This window comes from Lampris incognitus, chromosome 3 (assembly GCF_029633865.1).
Source record: "Lampris incognitus isolate fLamInc1 chromosome 3, fLamInc1.hap2, whole genome shotgun sequence".
In the NCBI taxonomy this organism is placed as follows: domain Eukaryota; kingdom Metazoa; phylum Chordata; class Actinopteri; order Lampriformes; family Lampridae; genus Lampris; species Lampris incognitus.
In genome coordinates, this window is record NC_079213.1 from 15,989,605 (window position 1) to 16,011,312 (window position 21,708).

At 44.1% G+C, this 21,708-nt stretch overlaps 1 protein-coding gene across 1 annotated transcript; it reads left to right on the forward strand.

Moving 5' to 3' along the window:
* Positions 1-722: 722 nt before the first annotated feature.
* On the forward strand, positions 723-19,606 carry LOC130109674 (genetic suppressor element 1-like). Its single transcript, XM_056276671.1, has 2 exons — positions 723-831; positions 19,524-19,606. The coding sequence occupies exons 1-2, from the start codon at positions 723-725 to the stop codon at positions 19,604-19,606; spliced, it is 192 nt and encodes a 63-aa protein (XP_056132646.1).
* The last annotated feature ends 2,102 nt before the right edge of the window (positions 19,607-21,708 follow it).

The following is a 21,708-nucleotide window of genomic DNA, read 5'->3' on the forward strand; positions in this document are numbered from 1 at the left end:
AATAAGAAATCAGGAAGGGGGCAAACACTTTTTCACACCACTGTACATACGTACGTACATACATACATACATACATACATACATACATACATACATACATACATACATACATACATACATACATACATACATACATTATCCAAGCCGCTTATCCCAACTGAGGTCACGGGGATGCTGGAGCCTATCCCATTGGGCGGCAGGCGGGGAGACACCCTGGACAGGCTGCCAGTCCATCACACACACACACACACATTCATATCTAGGGTCAATTCAGTACGGCCGATTCACCTGACCTACATGTCTCTGGACTGTGGGAGGAAACCGGAGCACCCAGAGGAAACACATGAAGACATGGGGAGAACATGCAAACTCCACACAGAGGACGCCTTGGGACAACCCCCAAGGTTGGACTACCTCAGGGGTCGAACCCAGGGCCTTCTTGCTGTGAGGTGACCGTGCTAACCACTGTGCCACCTTGCCGCCCAGGTTCAGGCTTGAATTGTATTTTCTTAATGTGGGCGGGTCTTAAATTCCATGCCCAAACCTCCACTTCCAGAGCCACATGAATATAACAGGAAGTGCTGAAGATCAGGGGACTAAAAAGGAAGAGATTCATCTTTCTGCTCTCACCTCACTGCTTCCGTCCATTTCATCAGGGAGAGAGAGAAATACACCAGAGGAAGAGGAGGATGGGTGGGGACAGGCAGAAGAAGAGAATGACTATGGAGAAAGAGACGAGAGAGAGACAGGCGGCCAACTTACTTGGTTCCACTCTCCACCATCTGCGTGAGCAGGGAGATGCTGTCCAGGTTGATGAACTCCTGGGCGAAGGTGATGTCCCTGGAGGAGTTGGCCAGGTCCTTCAGAGGTTGCAGCTTGGCGTCCATACTGGAAGACTGGATGCACTCCTGGAACTGGGCTGCCGTCTGGAAAGGAGAGGAAGTCAATTAGGCTATGTTTTAATTAAAGATACTTTAGATTTAATTTCAGTAACACGAGACAGTTTAATATTTTGCAATGCAGGGTTCCAGACTCTCACTAAATGGTTGCATTTTATATGTTTTTCCTTACGTATCCTACTTTTGAAAATATAGGAGTTTTCATGTTCAAATTCAGAATCAAAATCATGTTTATTGGCCATGTAGGTTTGCACATAGATGGAATTTGACTCCAGTTTCATGGCTCTCTCAGTGTACTTAACATAGAACAGCTACACTACAATCAATCAATCAATCAATCAAGTTTCATTTTATATAACACTTTTCTAGCTGCAACAGCCACTCAAAGTACAACACAACAATCTTCAGATATATACAGAAGGCTTGACATACAGGCGAAATAAGAGGTGATTAAGTGCAATGGTGCAGAGAATATATATTAGAGATGCTGAAATAGATGTTAGCAAGGCTACTTACATACATAACTGAGGTAGATGTACATGACAGAGCATACCAGTATATGTGCAATGTACAGTACAGTATATACAAATTGGTTGGATTTATTGACAGTGTTAAGCATTAATTTGAATGATAGCCTGCAGAAAGAAACTGTTTTTATATCTGGTTGTTTTAGGGTACAGTGCTCTGTAGCGCCTACCAGAGGGGAGGAATTGGAACAGGTTATGATCAGGGTGTGATGGGTCTGCATTGATGTTGCCTGCCGTTTCCTGACTCTAGAGGTGTATAAGTCCTGAATGGAGGGCAGGTTGGCACGAATGATTTTCTCTGCAGACTTAACTGTCTGTTGTTGTCTGTCCCTGACCTGTTTGGTGGCTGATCCAAACCAGACAGTGATGGATGTGTAGAGGACAGACTGGATTACTGCAGTGTAGAACAGAATCAACAGTTCCTGAGGCAGGTTGGACTTCTTGACCTGGCAGAGAGAGTACATCCTCTGCTGGGCCTTTTTGATAATTCTGTCTATGTTGGATGCCCAACTTAGGCCCTGAGAGATTGTAGACCCAGACATCTGTAGGTTTTCACTGTAGACACTGTGCTGTTGAGTATGGTGTGTGTGTGTGGGGGGGGGCAGTGTTGGGGGGCTCCTCCTGAAGTCCACTGTCATCTCAACAGTTTTGAGCGTGTTCAGCTCCAGGTTGTTATGGTTGCACCAGAGGGCCAGCTGATCCACCTCCCGTCTATATGCAGACTCGTCACCATGCTGGATAAGGACAATGATGGTTGTGTCGCCTGAAAACTTCAGGAGTTTAACAGACGGGTCTCCTGGGGTGCTATTGCTGCTTTTTAACTTACCCATTACAGTCTTAGCCAAAAATCAAACACTATTTAAGTAATATATGGTAAAAATCAATTAATAAAATATAACATTCTGAATTCTGCTTTCACAACCTTTTAATAAAATGATGGCAAACACAAGTCATTCTTCAAGATGTTTGACTTTTGGAAGCAAGCTTTCCTCATAATAAAATGAGGCCTTCTTAGTTATTTTGTGGAAATGGGATTAATGATTCAATTTAATGTCATGGCATATGGACCAAAGACAGTTTTGCACTTTTACATAATTAAGGACTATGCATATTTTACTGACGAAATCCTCTCCACTTTCTTTTCTTTTTTTTGCAGAGACTTCAATGTGGCGGTGCAGAGATTGCGGAACAGAAGTGTCATCGAGGTCTTAATTATTAAAGCACTACAGGTTGTCTCATGGTCATTTTGGCTGCCATCACCCATATCCATTCTGATTACCCTTGCATTTTTAAAACATGGAACGCTCTTCATAACCATTTAAGTGGATTACATGCAAATCAAACTGTGCAAAAATCCTGTGAGTTTGGCTACCTTTAAATGCAATTTTTGGGCATGCAGTGAAGCACGTTCAGAACAAGAGTATTTTTTTCACATCAACAAGCATCTTCAGAGACACGAGACTGTACATTGTATGTTTGAAGGCTGTTCTTTCCAGACAAATGTTTACGGCATGTTTAAGTCACATGCAAACAAGTAGCACAATCCATATAGTCTTCAAGATTTTAAACTGGGCATTGTAAAAAGAAGTGACACTCATCGTTCATTCATTTTCCAAGCCGCTTATGCTAATTAGGGTTGTGGGGTGCTGGAGCCTACCCCAGGGCTCACTGGGCGGAAGGTGGGAAAACACCCTGGACAGGTCGCCAGTCCATCACAGACAGACACATTCATGCACACATTCACACCAAGGGGCAATTTAGCATCTCCGATTCACCTGACTTACATGTTACATGCCACCACGAGCTCTGGTTTCCTCCCACAGAAGTGAAACTCCAACTCCAAATTCAGCTGATGGCAGCTTAGATAACAGACAATGAGATATTGCTGCAAGCAGCATTGCAGATGATTTTGACACAGCACAGGGCTTGTCAAAAACATTAGAGCTGAAATTTGCATCTCTTTTACTAAAATTGGAAAACTATTTTCATGTCCCAAGCATAGCAATTGATGATGTGCTAACAGAATTGCATTATTTAATGAATTATGCCACTGTGCCTATTTCAAACCAAGTAAATTTAGGTACCTTTAAAAATCACAGCCTCTATAGACTCTTCAGTCATTAAATAACAGTAGTGCATTAACTTAGTTTAACCCTTTGTTAAAAACTATAGAAAAGGATAGCCTGCTAACTACTTCTTTCAAACTCAGCCAGTATTATCGGGAACATTTTTAACTTGATTGATCCAGTACACATATTAAAACTATCCGACCTGATCATATTTGACTATACTCCATAGTTTTCAATCACGTGACAGTGGCAAAATAGAGTTCCAGCATGGCGGCCAACAGTGGAAACTCTGGAGAGCAGCAGCACAGACCTGTCAATTTTCCAGCTGTTCCAAACAACGACTATTTGGGTCACCTTACGAAAGAAGAAAAACAAAGATATATTAACAAACTACAAGTTTTGGGCACTTGCAATCCATATACAGCACCCACCGCAGTATTTCACAATCCATATACAGCACCCACCGCAGTATTTCAATCTCTAAAAACAGCGAAGTCCTTGTCAGAGCTGCAATTTGGTGATGTTTACATACTATATCTTGTGGAGAATCCCTCTCCTTACACTGCCACCAGGATGAAAGCTTACAATACAGACAGTTAGTATTTTCGTTCTGGATGGGTCAATAATGCTGCCGCTTGGGAAATGTTTTGCCCGCCAGGTGGGCGTTCCAATATGACTGTGACGTCACATGAAAACTATGGATTGACCTCTCTCTCTCTCTCTCGTAATGGGTTGACCGAATGTGCGCGCATGTACACACTACAAATGCACGTATGCACACAAACGCACACACTCTCACTGAAATATTTTATACTTCTGCTTAATTCATGTTCGCTTTTTTATTTTGTTTGCTTGCTTCTGTAATTTTGTGGCTAACATACTTTTGTATTTGCTCATAATGCTCATTGAGGTGAGACTCCTTTTATAAGCCCCTAAGGCTTTTTTTTTTGGCTTCCCCCCCTTTTTTTCTCCCCAGTTGTATCCTGCCAATTACCTCACTCTTCCAAGCTGTCCTGGTCACTGCTCCACCCCCTCTGCTGATCCGGGGAGGGCTGCAGACTATCACATAACTCCTCCGATACACGTTGAGTCACCAGCCGCTTCTTTTCACCTGACAATGAGGAGTTTCCCCAGGGGAATGTAGTGCATGGGAGAATCACGCTATTCCCTCCAGCCGCCCCCCCCAACAGGCGCCCCGACTGACCAGAGGAAGCTAGTGCAGCAACCAAGACACATACCCACATCCGGCTTCCCTCCCGCAGACACGGCCAATTGTGTCTGTAGGGATGCTTGACCAAGCTGGAAGTAACACGGGGATTCAAACTGGCGATCCCCGTGTTGGTAGGCAATGGAATAGACTGCCACGCCACCCGGACGCCCCCTGTTTTTTGTTTTTTAAATCTCACCTGCACCTCGTTCTTGTTTTGTTTTGTTGTGTTTTCACTGCTTTGTTATTTGTGTGAATAAAATCAAAATCAACTACAAACAAATCAGAGTTTCCAGTATGTTCTCATGCTGACATCCTTACAGCAGTTGCTCAAACATAAGGATATACTCAGTGAAGTTGTTGTTAGCCATGCAAACATACATTTACTAAGTACTGATCTTATCACAATGGTCATCACTTTCTAAACAATAAATTTCTCTCTGGTGGGGAGTTAAAAATGTCTTTATGCCTTTATGTCGATGATTTTTAAATTTGTACTCTGTTAGGAACATCGCGCAAAAACATAAAGTTTATTCTGTTTACTGGATTCTGGGAAATTTGCCATCTGGTAGTCTTTTATTGTTTTATTGTATTTATTTTACTGTTCCTCATTTGCAGCTCCCCTTGCTTTTATAGTTCTTTCCCAATTGTATAACTTTTAAACTGTTTTTTTTGTTTTGAAAAGTGCTGTATAAATAAAGTGTTTATTATTCATCACTCTCCTCAATTTATCTTGCATTGCTATGTATGTAAAACTGGTGACGTGAAGACCTTTGGTTATCAGAAAATATTTGAGCTACTTTTGCATGACCTTGTCACTTCAGAAGAGCAGGGCGTGTTCGACGATCATCCAGGAACATTTGTCAAAGGCACCGTTCAGCGTGTCGTGGCAGATAACCGTGGAGCTCATGGATTGGCTGGTTTTGTGGAGAGTTTTTCTGGAGCTTGCTTTTGTAGATTTTTTTTGTACTGCGACACGCTCAGAGATTCAGACAAAGGAGATTAAAAAAAATGGCGAGTTTACACAGAGAATTTAAGAGCGCCATCGTACACAACGCAGCAAGTTATAGTGTAAAAACACGTGTTTTAGCTGAGAGCCTGTCATTCTCCGAGGTTATTGCAGGCTCCTCCCCAGATGTTGCTCACAAGCTCATATGTTGAGCTAGCTGCATGCTTTGGGCTACTTCTTGACTAGAATTGTTTCACCTTTGAATGCCTAAATGAGTTGATCCAGACATTTCCATACAAGTGGGGAGACAAGACCAATCGCCCCATTTATTGCTACGTATTTTCGATAGCAAAGAAAAAAAACAGTTGGAGGCAACGCCCACGAGAATTAAGAAAAAAATAGTATTGTAACGATCAAGGATGAATAGGCTCGCTTAGCCCTTGGCGAACGGGTCGGACCCTTCAGTCGACTGGTTGACGTTGTCGCTTATCCACGCACGTTACACTACCCCCCCTCCTCCTCCTTCTTCGGGAAAGCGCGTCCGCGCATATCCCACTTCTGACACCAATGTAGCGAAATCGGGGGGCAGCCCGGCTGGACCGTCACAACCGGGACGCGAACCCGTGTCCCCCACTCCGCAAGCGACAACGTTAACCAGTCGACTAAAGGGTCCAACCTGTTAGCCAAGGGCTAAGTGAGCCTATTCATCCGTGATCGTTACAGTATCGAGTCTGGTAGCGTGCTTGATTGTATTTTTCACGAATACTTTATTAATTTAGAGTACTAATTCTTTGTTCCGTTTGTTTTGTCTGCTGATTAATTTAATATTTCGCCAATTTTTTTTCCCATTCCCTTTGTGCCTTCAATAATGTCCCAAAAAATGTTTGCCTTGACCTTTCGTATAGTCTGTCTTATTTTGTTTCTCGCTGAGGCGAATTTTTGTTGGTCTGTCAAATATTTTTTTAAGCAGTTGGTCTCTACCTTTCATGAATTTCCTACGTTCAACATTCAGCCAGGGCAGAGTATTGCCTTTTCTTTTAGTGTCGCTCCCCTTTCTAGGACGCAATTACGTCAGCAATTGTTGCAAGAAACAAATCACAGCCACCCTCTGTCATGTTATTCAGTTAATGCTGAATAACAATATGAGCTGTGAGCAATGGATGTCTTGTATATCAAAAGCCCTGGAAAATGCCCTTGAAAACTCCCATTTAATAATTTCCTAAAGAGTTGCCCCTGCATTGTTTTCCGCCTTTTCTTTTTTTCCAGAAGTGAAGGTAATTTAGAGAGAAAGCTATGCACAGAATGGAGGCACTACATCTAATCTCTGGATATTTGTGATTTCTTACTTTCCTTCAAAAAACAGCCCCTGTGACTTGTAAGAAAAAACAAAAAAAGGCTAACGGGGCAAATATGAATTTATTGACTTATGGCACTTTGTTTTGCGAGTGTGCTGACTCATTAAATTATTTTTATTCAGAGGCACATTTTTATCTGTTGCTGCCATCACCCCCCTCCCAACTCCATCTTTCACAGTTCATTCACCCTCTTCATCCTAATATTTTTTGACTAGACGTCACCAACACTCCTTGCTCCTCACTTCTGCAGCCAATGATTTTGAGTGGTCAGTCAACTTTGCGGAGCCAATTCCTGGCTCAACTTGCAGGAATGACCAGCCTGTACTTACTGTGGGTTGTAGATAACCGTCGATAAACTAACTGGCCAGTGTAGTTCAGAAGTCATGGATAATGGGAAATCATTTATACAATTTAACTGAGGCACTAAGGGTTAATTGTTTTGGTGTAGAGGATTTAATGCTCGTGTTCAGTTGACTGGTAAGATGGTGCTGTAGAGCTGTGTCCACTGTCCAGCAGTGGTCCCCCATGTCCAAATCTCCAAAATGAAGCCATTGTGTAAAATAATACAGTAATCGATATGTACGATGTCAAACACTACAAAAATGGGGGCGGCCGGGTAGTGTAGCAGTCTCTTCCGTTGCCTACCAACACAGGGATCGCCAGATGAAATCCCTGTGTTACTTCCGGTTTGGTCGGGCGTCCCTACAGACACAATTGGCCGTGTCTGCGGGTGGGAAGCCGGATGTAGGTATGGGTCCTGGTCACTGCACGAGCGCCTCCTCTGGTCAGTCAGGGCGCCTGTTCGGGGGGAGAGGGGCAACTGGGGGGAATAGCGTGATCTTCCCATGTGCTACATCCCCCTGGTGAAACTCCTCACTGTCAGACAAAAAGAAGAGGCTGGTGACTCCACATGTATCGGAGGAGGCATGTGGTAGTCTGCAGCCCTCCCCGGATTAGCAGAAGGGGTGGAGCAGCAACCGGAACAACTCGGAAGAGTGGGGTAATTGGCCATATACAACTACGGAGAAAAAGTGGGAAAAATCCACAAGATTTAAAAAAGAAAAAAAACACTGCAAAAAGAAGACCCAGGTTATCCTATGATGTGCATGATTTTTTCTTTATATTCAATCATTCGCTTGAAACATATTTAAAAATTGGATGGAGATTTAGGTCATGTTTTGCCTCTGCTCATCTTTGCCTGTGTGGCGGACCGCTAATAAATTCATCTCTGACGTTTCCGGCGGTTTTCACTCAAATTTTAGGCTCAGTGGTTTGGTTTCTCTTGTCGCCCTGCTCTCCTCTTTGCTAATGTGAACGAGCTGCCCTGTCCCAACTTTCAAATAAACCTTATATATTCGGCCCCCCCACCACACACACACACACAAACTATCTCTCCTCCTCCTCCTCCCTCTCTTCTCGCCTCTACCCCCCGTTGTGCAGCGCCTAGCTAGTTCCCTCTGTCACACAGTGCTCCGTTAGCATTCTGCTGTGGCACATCTAATTAAATGTCACCTGTTTGAGTACAAAATAAGGGGAAAAGAAAGAGAGTAAGACAGAGCAAGAGAGAGAGAGAGAGAGAGATACAGATGGGTTAGGAACAGAGAGAGGAGAAGGAGAGACAGAGAAATGTACAACACAGAGAGAGAGACAGAGAGGGAGTGTCAGAAAGAGGAAGAAAAACAAAGAGAGAGAATTAAGAAGTTACAGTCAAATGCATGGATGAATTATGGAAGTACGTCAACATAACTGCACACACGTACACAAACACATTCATTCATTCATTATCCGAACCGCTTATCCTGCTCTCAGGGTTTAGAGGATGCTGGAGCCTATCCCAGCAGTCATTGGGCAGCAGGCGGGGAGACACCCTGGACAGGTCACCAGGCCATCACAGAGGGCCAATATATATATATACACACACACACACACACACACACACACACACACACACACACACACACACACACACACACACACACACACACACACACACACACACACACACGACCGAGTCACATGACCTACATGTCTTTGGACTGTGGGAGGAAACCGGAGCACCAGGAGTAAACCCACACAGACACGGGGAGAACATGCAAACAACACACAGAGGACGAACCGGGACGACCCCCATGGTTGGACTACCCCGGGGCTCGAACCCAGAACCTTCTTGCTGTGAGGTAACCATGCTAACCACTGAGCCACCGTGCTGCCTACACAAACAAATGATTAAAGAAAAAATAATGGACCTTCTCAGAAACACACAAGAACAACAAGCAAACACACTGGCCATAAACATACAGTGGATAAAAGAAGCCTACACACCCTTGTTAAATGGCAGGTTTTTGTGAATTAAAAAAAGAAACAAACCAAGATAAATCATGTCAAAACCTTTTCCACTTTTTTTTAAATTGCAACCTATAAAGATAAAGTGAAAAACAATCAGAAATATTTTAGCAGAAAAAATAAAAATAAACTTACAATATCCTCGTTGTATAAGTGTGCACACCCTTAAACTAATAGATTGTTGAAGCACAAAAACCTGCCATTTTAACAGGGGTGTGTAGACTTTTTATATCCACTGTACATGTACAACTGCCGCTCGGAAAAACACGCTATGCTATGCAATGCAGTGTTATGTATTGACTTTTCTCTGCTCGGCTCATTGTTATTCAGCGGTTGTTATTTGTAGACATACTCATGTTTTTATGGATTGTTTATGAAGTTAACAGCATAGTTTATGCGTCCAGACAGATGGCACCAAGCTAATGGAGAGAAACTGACCTTTTAGCAAATGGACTTACAAGCTACTCTCTTTTCATAACTAGTGTAGGGTTTTGTGTGAGTGTGTGTGAGCGAGAGAGAGAGAGAGAGAGAGAGAGAGAGAGAGAGAGAGAGAGAGAGAGAGAGACCAACAGAGAGACAGAGAGAAACCAACAGAGAGAGAGAAAGAGAGACCAACAGGGAGAGAGAACGAGAGACAAATGGAGAAAGAGAGACAAACAGAGAGAGTGAGAGACCAACAGAGAGAAAGAGAGACCAACAGAGAGAGAGACCAACAGAGAGACCAACAGGATAGAGACCAGAGAGACCAAGACCAACAGAAGGAGAGAGACCAACAAAGAGAGAGAAAGAGACCAACAGAGAGAGAGCGAAAGAGACCAACAGAGAAGAGACCAACAGAGAGAGACCAACAGAAGGATAGAGACCAACAGAGAAGAGACCAACAGAAAGATAGAGACCAACAGAGAGAGACCAACATCGAGAGAGACCAAGACCAACAGAAGGAGAGAGAGACCAACAAAGAGAGAGAAAGAGACCAACAGAGAGAGAGCAAAAGAGACCAACAGAGAAGAGATCAACAGAGAGCGAGACCAACAGAGAGAGACCAACAGAAGGATAGAGACCAACAGAGAGAGACCAACATCAAGAGAGAGACCAAGACAAACAGAAGGAGAGAGAGACCAACAGAAAGAAAGAGACCAACAGAGAGAGAAAGAGAGACCAACAGAGAGAGACCAACATCAAGAGAGAGAGACCAAGACCAACAGGAGAGAGAGACCAACAGAGAGAGAGAAAGAGAGACCAACAGAGAGATACCAACAGCAAGAGAGAGAGACCAACAGAAACAGAGAAAATGGGCAACCACGTGTGTGTGTGTGTGTACACAGTTGTTATTTGTGAGAGAGGAAGTGACGGCGAGCACCAGACAGAGGCACCATGCCTCCGGTGTACAGACTGTGTTGTTTCATGTGTACGTGTCTGCTCTTTCTGTTGTGTGTCCACCTGTGGAGCAGGGTGCTGCCATAGCCGGCTGTGACATTTACTGACACAACACTGAACACATGGAAGATTGCAACGGTGAAAACACATGAATGGGATAATGGGTATTCTTCTGTGTGTGTGTGTGTGTGCGTGTGTGTGTGTGTGTGTGTGTGTGTGTGTTTGTGTTTGTTTGTGTGAATGAGTCTGCGAGATGCTGCAAACCAAAAAAAAGAAAATGTGAAAGAAAGAAGAAAGGTAGGAACGATGGGACAACTCCTTTCCGTTGCATCAGCATTCCTATTTTTGCATCCAACTGTTTGAGATCTAACTGTGCCGATCCCAACATTTGGGTTTCACTATTTTATGGTACACTAACATGACGTAACAAGTCATATTTTACAAAGCATGGTACCGATATAAACTACGGCTTGTTACGTCTTGTTAGTGTACCATAAAATAAAGTGCGACCAACGTTTGTATACAGCATTTTTGTAGTTCTCAAAACATTAATTGTCAACCTTCTGTCACATGCATATGATGCATCTCAACTAGACTCACGGTGCCAGACACGACTACGCCACTTAATGACCAAAATAAAGGTAAATCTAAAATGGAAAATAAACGTTAAGAAAATTAAAAAGGGCGGTACGGTGGCGCAGTAGTTACCACTGTCGCCTCACAGCAAGAATGTCGTGGTTCGAACCCCGGGGTTGTGCAACCTTGGGGGGTCATCCCAGGTCGTCCTCTGTGCGGAGTTTGCATGCTCTCCCCATGTCTGTGGTGGGTTTTCTCCGGGTGCTCCGGTTTCCCCCACCATCAAAAAGACATGCATGTTAGGGTTAATAATCCTGTCTGTGCCCCTGAGCAAGGCAATGGGAAAAGAACTGGAGTTGGTCCCCGGGCGCAGCATGACGGCGGCAGCCCACCGCTCCTAGCCGCAGAGATCACAGCTAGGACGGGTTCATTTGTAGTAAACTAATTTTCCCAAGTGGATTAATAAAGGAAACTTAATTATAAAAAATATCTGGGCCTCATGACCCTACATGTCAACATGTCAAATCACATTTCCTCACATGCATAACATGCATTTCAACATATCAATGAAAGAGGACATTGTTCAGGACATCCGCTCTGATCACCCACTTTACTAGAGATGGTTAAGTAAGTTTAGCTATTAGGTTATGTTTTGGTATGGGTTTGGTGTGGTTAAGGTAAGGGTAAGGATCTGGGATGCCAAGCGTTACTATCCACGTTGACTGTACATCGGGGTTAGAAGTTGGTCTCAGTCGATATCTTCAGCTGCGTCTTCACTCATATGCTGGCAATCAACACATTTTTTGACCTGTAAAAACTGTAACGATCACGGATGAATAGGCTCAGTAGCCCTTGGCTAACGGGTCGGACCCTTTAGTCGAGCGGTTAACATAGTCGCTTGCGGTGCGGGAGCCCCAGGTTCGCGTTCTGGCTGTGGCGATTTGCGGGGACGCGAATCCCGAAGGAAGGGGGCAATGAAACAATCACAGATGAATAGGGTCGGTAGCCCTTGGCTAATGGGTCGGACCCTTTAGTCGACTGGTTAACGTTGACGCCCGCAGTGCAAGAGATATGGGTTCGCGTCCCGGGTGCGGCGATTCCCGAGCTGCCCCCCTGAATTCGCTACAATACCTTGCATACCAATGTTTTGTCTGTGAGACTGGGCTGACAGGTCCCATTTCAGATGGTCTGCTAGAGTCCTCACTTCAATGGGTGGACACTCCACACGAATCGTCTGGGACCTACTACTACTTCTACTACTTTCAGCTTCTCCCGTTAGGGGTCGCCACAGCATTTCCAGCTCTTCCTGTCTTCTGCATCTTCCTCTGTCATACCAGCCACCTGCATGTCCTCCCTTACCACATCCATAAACCTCCTCTTTGGCCTTCCTCTTTTCCTCTTCCCTGGCAGCTCCATATTTAGCATTCTTCTCCCAATATACCCAGCATCTCTCCTCCACACATGTCAAAACCATCTCAATATTCCCTCTCTTGCTTTGCCTCCAAACCTTCCAACCTGAGCTGTCCTTCTAATATACTTGTTCCTAATCCTGTCCATCTTCGTCACTCCCAATGAAAATCTTAGCATCTTCAACTCTACCACCTCCAACTCCACCTCCTGTCTTTTCATCAGTGCCACTGTCTCAAAACCATATAACATCGCTGGTCTCACAACCACCTTGTAAACCTTCCCTTTAACTCTTGCTGGTACCCTTCTGTCTGACTCCTGACACTCTTATCCACCCACCGCACCCTGCCTGTACTCTCTTCTTCACCCCTATTCCGCATTCCCTGTTACTTTCAACAGTCAATCCCAAGTATTTAAACTCACCCCCTTCGTCACCTCTACTCCTTGCATCCTCACCATTCTGCTGTCCTCTCTCTCGTTCAAACATGATTTTAAAAGTTACCTATTAAGCTTAAATCACCAAACAAAAATATTAAAGTTCCATCACCTTCTCTGGAAATCCCATCAAACTCAACTGGGCATAATTCAGCCTCCAAGCAACTTTTGCAAATCTGGCTATGGTGTTGTGCATTTTTGACCTCATGCTTATCATTTTCAAACATGTAACAAATAATCTGACGCATACGGAGATTTGTTCACTGCGTCTGATGTGTGGATTTGTTGATTACTTCAAATTATTGGCAGTGGCTTATTTGTACATTATATCCGGCTTATTTGCATGTTTGAAATAAATCATCATCATCATGTTTGCAAACAAATCGAGGCCTCCTACATTGTAAACACTCATCATCTGACAACATCACCTACAGGTCACAACTGGAAAGAAAAACAAAACTGTCCTCTTTTTTGTCAGGTAGCTTTTTTTCTTCTTTTTTTTTTTTAGAGTGGGGTGGAGCAACCTTAGTCTTGAACAAAGGTATACAGATGAAGGGGCACGGTTTACCAAATTCACAGTCTCCCAGTTTAGAAAGTACAACACTCCTGTATGTGTTTGGTGATGTTTGGTGTTGTGATGCCAAGACTCCCATTCTCCCCCATCCACTTAAACAACAAAGTGGTGCTGGTTGTCCACAGCAGTAGAGGGTTAAATGGGTTCTGCTGTTTGTCTCATTAGGACACTTGCCATTGTTCTCCGTCTCCCAACTAATGTTTGACCCATGGTAGTGGAGCAAACTTGCAGTTAATACTGGGTTTTCTGGTCGGGCGTCCCTACAGATACAATTGGCTGTGTCTGCGGGTGGGAAGGCCAGATGTGGGTAGGTGTCCTGGTCGCTGCACTAGCGCCTCCTCTGGTTGGTCAGGGCACCTGTTCAGGGGGGAGGGGGAATAGCGTGATCCTCCCACGCGCTACGTCCCCCTGGTGAAACTCTTCACTGTCAGGTGAAAAGAAGCGGCTGGTGACTCCACATGTATCAGAAAAGGCATGTGGTAGTCTGCAGCCCTCTCCGGATTGGCAGAGGGGGCGGAGCAGCGACCGGGACAGCTCAGAAGAATGGGGTAATTGGCCAAGTACAATTGGGGAGAAAAAGGGGGAATAATCCAAAAAGAAAAGAAAATAGTGGGTTTTCTACAATGGATACAAATGTAATTCGTATTATCAAAAAGGGGGATGGTACGGTGCTGATAGGTCACAATCTCTGGTGTGAAAGCCTTCAGGAGAAATACAACTCCTCTGAAATCTTCTGGACATGACAGACAGAAAGGTGTCAGACACAAATACCTCATCTATATCAGTCATTCAGAAGTCCATCACAGGAACGCTCCCTGAAGGGAGCAATGAAACACAGAAAGCCTCTTCAGCGATCCCCGGCATGGGCTTTTCCATCCATGTCACCAGATAAAAACCAAAATTGGTTTTCATGGCACTGAAGCATCTTTCCTCAAAGAGATTCATGAACAAATGCACCAATCCACCGAGCACGGAGGAATATTGTTTTGCTATAGGTGGCATCGTGCTTTATAAAATAAGCTTTTCATATCTGAAGAAGAATTTACTTATCCCAAATCCCTGCCCTGTTTTTTTTTTTTTTTTTCCAGAGTAAATTAGAGCTGCTATGAGAAGTTCTGGATTTTGTTGACTTCGCTCGCCCCTGTGGACAAAAGTGATTGTGTTTCATGGAAGAATAACTTCGATTCCCATAAGCATTGCCCCTTGTCACCAAGATCTCCACTCACCATGTGGTAGCGGATGCAGTTATTGTGGATAGAAGAGTGAGAGATGAAGTGGTGTTTTGGAAAAACAAGTGCAAGACAAACACAGATGAGGTAATGTATCTCTAACTGTGGCTATGTGTCTTGTTTGTGTGCTGTAAATCTTTTTGTCAGATTTTGCTGGTAAGCTGACCCGGAGACAAGCATTGGTCTTATCTGTTTATTTTGGTCATATAGAGGTATCAGAAAGAAACCGAGACTTATAATTGGTTAAAACGCCCTGTAGCAGCTTTAAACAAGTCTTTCTGACTCCTCTGTTTCAGCTTTATCTTATAGGCTGGACTACAAGAGAACAGCAGCGGATTACACCTAATGCACAAGTAACTAAGTCAAGTCAAACGTTATTTATCAAGCACATTTCATACACAGGGCAACACAATGTGCTTTACATAAAGTGACAATACAATCACAACACAATCATAAAAATGCAAAAAATAATCAACAGCTGCTAGTGCAGCTATACTGGAATCAGTGCAGAATATGCAAATTATATCTAACTAGACAAAACACACTCTCTCTCTCTCTCACACACACACACACACACACACACACACACACAAACCAAGAACCTAGCCATAGGCTGTTGTGGAAAGTAGGATTTTTTTTAACCTGCTTTTAAAAGTGTCCAGTGTGGGGGAGGCCTCTTTCAGGTCCTCAAACAGGGCGTTCCATCTACTTGGGGCGTAAAGACAAAATGCAGCTTCCCCTGCTTTAGAGTTAGTATGAAGGATTGTTAAAAGACCACTGCCTTTGGACCTGAGAGTTCTTGCTGGTTTGTATCTAATTAGCATGTCTTTTTTATACTGAGGTGCAAGGCCATTTAGAGCTTTGCATACAAGCAACTGATTTTTAAAATAGATTCTAGTATTGATGAGGAACCAGGTGTAATGTGTTCATACTTTTTAGTTCCGCTGAGGAATCCTGCAGCTACATTTTGAATTAACTGTAGTTGCCGCACAACTGATTTTGGGAGACTGGTGAATAGACCAGTCTAGTCTACTGGTTATAAATCCATGGATTAATTTCTCAGTCTGATTTCCATAGAAAGCCCCCTAGTTTTGAAATGTTTTTAAGATGGTAGAAGGCTGATTTAGTGAAACAATTGGCATGACTCTTAAAATTTAGATTGCCGTCTATGATTACACCGAGATTTCTAGCTTTACTTTTGTACTCCAGAGACAGAGAATTAGATCAGCTGCAATTCTCGGTCTCTGATTCTTTGCACCAAAAATTAGTATTTCTGTTTTGTCTTTGTTCAATTGTAAAAAGTTCTCTGACATCCATAGTTTAATATCATCAATACACTGAGCTGGGGAATGTATGGGATCTAGGTCATTGTGAGATTGGGATATGTACAGTTGTGAATCATCTGCATAATTATGGTAATCTATTTTGTGTTGCTGTATGGAGAAAATACAGGCCAGTCCAGGGCATCTCCCCGCCTGCCACCCAATGACTGCTGGGATTGGTTCCAGCATCCCCACAACCCTGACAGCGGGATAAGCGGTTTGGATAATAGATGGATGGATTGTTTCTGTATGGTAATTTATTTTGTGCTTCTGTATAAAATGTGTGAGTGGCAGCATATTGAGATTAAATAGTAATGGTCCAAGAATCGAACCTTGGGGTACTCCACACATAAGTTTCCAATAGACACAAAGAACTGCCTCAACTGACACAGCCAATTGTGTCTGTAGGGACGCCCAACCAAGCCGGAGGTAACACGGGGATTCAAGCTGGCGATCCCTGGTGTTGGTAGGCAACGGAACAGACCACCACGCCACCCAGACACCCCTAGCTGGCAATAACTGTTGCATCAAGGCTTCTCTTCTTCTGAAGTGGTTTAATGACAGCTGTTTTAAGTGCTGCAGGAAATATACCTCACTGAAGAGAGTAGTTAATCATTTTTACCTCAGCTGTTAAGCAATTATAAACAGTTTTAAAAATGTGGTAGGGAGAGGATCCAAGCAGCAGGTGGAGGACCTGAGCTGCTCAACAATATTGGCTAGTTCTTTAAGCTCTAGAGCAGCGGTGGCTAACCATGTGCCATGAAGAGCCATGTGTATGCAGGTTTTCATTCCAACCCGACTCCACACCAGGTGATTTCACTGATACATCCTTCCTCTTTGGTTGAAGGCTTGCTAATCAGTGAAATCACCTGGTGTGGAGTACGGCTGGAATAAAAACCTGCATACACATGGCTCTCCATGGCACACGGCTGGCCACCCCTGGTCTAGAGGGTCAAAGTGAGACATGGCGCCAGTGATATAAGTCACCACATCTCCCCTCATGTTGGGAGTTAAAAGAAAGAAATAAAGAGCAGGCGAAAGATTAAAGAAAGTAAAGACGGGAATTTGGGGGATCGGACAAAATGAATAGGTTAACAAAAGTTTTCAGCTGATTCCTGCTTGCCTCCATTGGGGTTGGACAAAACATGGCGAGAATGAGAAACGTGAGAGGTAAGAGAGTGAGTGAGTGAGAAAGAGATATAAAGTGAAAGGTGGAAGGAGAGACAGGGAGGGGTGAATGAGAGACAGATAGATAGACAGACAGACAAACTGCAGCTATCTCTGTCTGTCTTTACAGGCCCATAGAAGATATTTTATTTCTCTCCCACTTGCTCATCTCATTGTTACTATGGCAACAATAACCCATTAGGTGGCAGGAGAGGGAACAAATGAACAGGCAGGCATGCAGTGAATGAGGGAAAGCGATAGACTAAGGGACCAGGGTGGAGGTGAAGACACAGAAGAGGGTGATAGAAGATGGAGTGGACAGAAGAAAGGGGGAGAGAGAGCAAGAGAAAGAAAATATGTTGGTGGTGCTTGAACAGAGGGCATGGGTGTGCAGTTAGTGACAAACAGCGGAAGAGGGAGCGAGGAGGCAGGAGGGTAAGGAGGGAACAGGCAGGGCGGAAAAACACGAGGGAGCGAGCGTGGGAGGAGGGAGGTGTGGAAATGAGAGAAGAAAAAAGGAGGGAAAGAGAGAAAAGACGATGTGCATTGGAAAATAGCAGAAGGAAAAAAGATGAGAAAACAGGAAGCGGTGTGTGTGTGTGTGTGTGTGTGTGCATTGTGAGGGTTTGTTTGTGATTGAGTGTGCAGAGATGTTTTGTTGTGTTTATGCATGCATGTGAAAAAAGTTTTGTGTGCGTTAGTTAGTGTGAGTGAGCTGAGTGTGATATATGCAACTCCATGTATCCTGCGTGCGTTTGTGTGTGAGGAAGATAGAGAATGTAAAGAAATGCTTGGTAGTGTTACTGAATGTGCATAAAAGTGTGTGTGTATGTGTGTATATGTGTGTGAGAGAGAGACAGAGAGCGAGAGAATTTGTACCTGGGTTGTATACTGTGCATGTGTTGTGCATAAAAGAGTGTGTGTGTGTGTGTGTGTGTGTGTGTGTGTGTGTGTGTGTGTGTGTGTGTGTGTGTGTGTGTGTGTGTGAGAGAGCGAGAGAGAGAGCGAGAGAAAGAGAGGAGAGAGAGAGAGAGAGAGAGAGAGAGAGAGAGAGAGAGAGAGACTGTACCTGGACTGTATACTGTGCATGCATTGTTAATGAGAAGTTAATTTTATTTCGCGGTGCTTATGAACCTAAAACACGGAGAGCTCTATTCCAGGGAGGTGTATCCAGGACTTAACATATTTAGCCAATCTCCTCTCCATATGTCTGTTTGTAGAAGTTATTATTTGACTCACTTCCCTCCTCTGTTACTCCACTTTACAATACTTTTTCGCCATCTCCTCTCCATTAACTGTCTGTATGAACATTGGAGTTCGGGTGGTCCCTTTCTACTTCTAATGTGAGATTTTTGGATTTTGGTCAAAACAAAGATTGCCAAAGAGCAAATCCGTGATTTTAAAACATTCAGCATTTGTGATGCCGGCTCTCTCTATACCCCTTTCAAACATGTCTTTTTCATCCAGCTAGTAGTAGTGGAAACATTTTGTAGCGTAATCACACAAAATTATCATTCATGTTATCCATATAGCTAATGCTAGTGTAACTGCACCAGTATTCAAAATGGCATAGTTACCATCTCTTTTCCTAAATCGTTAAGAAATGCTGTCAAATTGTGCCGATTATATTGGCATCCCTGTCTTTTCACCTCATCTCCATACCTTTTCTTTTAACACTGTTATTTATTCATGTCCCCTCCCCTATGACACCACTTAATGAATATTCCATGTTAATATGCAGCAGAATGCACAGGCTGATCTCTGCCATGACTGTCAGCAATATTATACCCCCCACCTCTCTCTCTCTCCTTTTTGGTCCCCTTCTCCCCGTCTGCCTTCCTAATCCTCTTCCTTTACCAATCCCAACCCAACACACCCTGTCGCCCCTCCTCCTGTCCATGCGTCCAAATAGCACTGTGTTATTAATAAACACTGCCTTGAAGGCAATGGAATAATCAAACAACTAGCACAAAAAAAGGAGCGGGGGAAAGAGGAGCAGAGATAGAGAAGGGTGAAGAGGAGAGATGTGTAGGTGACGCAGGAGAGGAAAATGAGATGAAAGAGAAAGAATACTGCAGGATGAAAAATGTGTGTGTGTGAAACAGAGAGAGAGAGAGAGAGAGAGAGAGAGAGAGAGAGAGAGAGAGAGAGAGAGAGAGAGAGTGAGTAAGCAGGTGGTAGAGGGTGATAGGCGATAGCAGAAATGAAAGAGGAATGATGAGAATCGATAGAGAAAAAGGGAGGGAGGTTAAAAGTGGATAGACATGTATGTATGAGGACAAGGAGTGGAGAAGCGAGGTTGATGAAAGGAGGAGTGAAGGAGGAGTGAAGGAGGAGTGTGACAGCCGTGGAGCAGAAATGGGCATTCAGCTGATCTGTGTCCCAATTTACATGCCTGCATGCCACCTACAGCTGACGTGAGGAGGTAACAGAGGAAGGGAGGTGGGAGGAGAGGAGGGAAGAAGAGATTAGAGATTAGAGAAAGAGATTAAAAAAACTGTCAAAAGAGAAGTGCTTTGGACAGTGGATAGACAGGCAGAGGTGTTTATGGACAAGGATGGGTGCGACAGGGGAAAAGGAGAAGTAGGGGGAATAAAGGTGACAAAAGAGGAGTTAACAGACAGTGGAGCAAGAAAAAACAAAAACAGAATGGAAGAGAAACTTTTGCAGTGGAAGAAACAACAAATAAACTGCACCAGGGCTGTAAAAGGAGTGGCAGGAGTCCATGACACAATCTTTGCCTCTGGACCCAATCCAAAACCACATTAAACTTTTCACCTTTAAAAACCTTGAAGACATCATGATAACACATTCAGCAACATTTTGTGTTTTTGTAAACGACTAACATCGTGTTTTTTAAAATATTTATCCATTACTGTTCTCAGTTGTCTCAAGAACTGTGAGGGAGTGATCAAGTCCTCATTAATATTCATGAGCTGACATTTGGGCGACAAGTAAAAGCAAGAGTTGGCAATAAGAGTGGGCGGGGTTTCATATTTTGATGGTTTGATCTGATTTTGCTGTATGTAAATAAGCGTGTGATGACATCATAGAGCGCAAATGGAGAAAAGGCAAACTCCCAGAGGACTTTCTCAACTTCCAATCTCTTCTTTCCACTTTCTCCTCCTCTCTTTCTGCGGCTAAAGCTGGATTCTATCACTCTAAAATCCTATCCTCCGCCTCTAATCTTAGGAAACTCTTTAAAACCTTATCTACACTTCTTCAACCCCCACCTCCACCTCCTACTTCCTCCCTTCTCCCTGATGACTTTGCTAACTTCTTAGACAAGAAGGTAAATGACATCAGATCCTCCTTTTCTCACCACCCGGTTAGTGCTGCTTGCAGTATCCCATCCTCTGCACCCTCCCTCACCTCTCCATGTCCCATCCTATCCCACCTCGCTCCCCTCTCCCCCGACGAGGTTCTAAACCTCATCACATCCAGCTGCCCCACCACATGTTCCCTTGACCCGGTCCCCTCCCCTCTTCTTCAGTCTATAGCACCCGAACTCCTTCCTTATCCAACCCACCTCATCAACACCTCCCTCCAGGCAGGATGCTTTCCATCTGCCTTCAAGACTGCTAGAGCCCCCCCCTTCTCAAGAAACCATCACTTAACCCCTCTGACATCAAAAATTACATACCAGTTTCCCTTCTACCCTTTCTATCCAAAACTTTCAAACGTGCTGTCTTTAACCAACTTTCTTTGTATCTCCACCAGAACAACCTCCTGGACCCCAACCAGTCTGGGTTCAAGGTGGGTCATTCGACAGAGACAGCCCTCCTTGCGGTGACAGAATCGCTGCACTCTGCGAGAGCAAACTCTCTCTCCTCTGTCCTGATACTCCTGGACCTGCCAGCTGAGTTCGACACAGTGAAAAACCAGATCCTCTTTTCTATCCTCGAGGGGCTGGGTGTCACAGGCTCTGCACTCTCAATGTTTGCAACCTACCTGACGGGTCTTTCCTACCAGGTCACATGGAGGGGAACTGTGTCGGAGCCTCGCAGACTGACTACAGGCGTTCCACAGGGTTCGGTTCTGGGTCTTCTCCTTTTCTCCCTGTGAACGACATCCCTGGGTTCTGTTATTCGCTCGCATGACTTCTCTTACCATTGCTATGCCGATGACACACAGCTGATCTTGTCCTTTCCTCCCTCTGACACACAAGCAGAGACACGCATTGCTGCGTGCTTGACTGACATCTCAGAGTGGATGGTGACACAACACCTGAAGCTCAGTCTGGACAAGACAGAGCTGATGTTCCTCCCGGGG

Bases quoted from the DNA above. Each gene is read 5' to 3' on its own strand.
- LOC130109674 (XM_056276671.1), top strand. From the start codon at position 723: ATGGAGAAAGAGACGAGAGAGAGACAGGCGGCCAACTTACTTGGTTCC. The intron at 832-19,523 runs GTGATGTCCCTG...CAGGATGAAAAA, and splicing joins TGATGAACTCCTGGGCGAAG to TGTGTGTGTGTGAAACAGAG.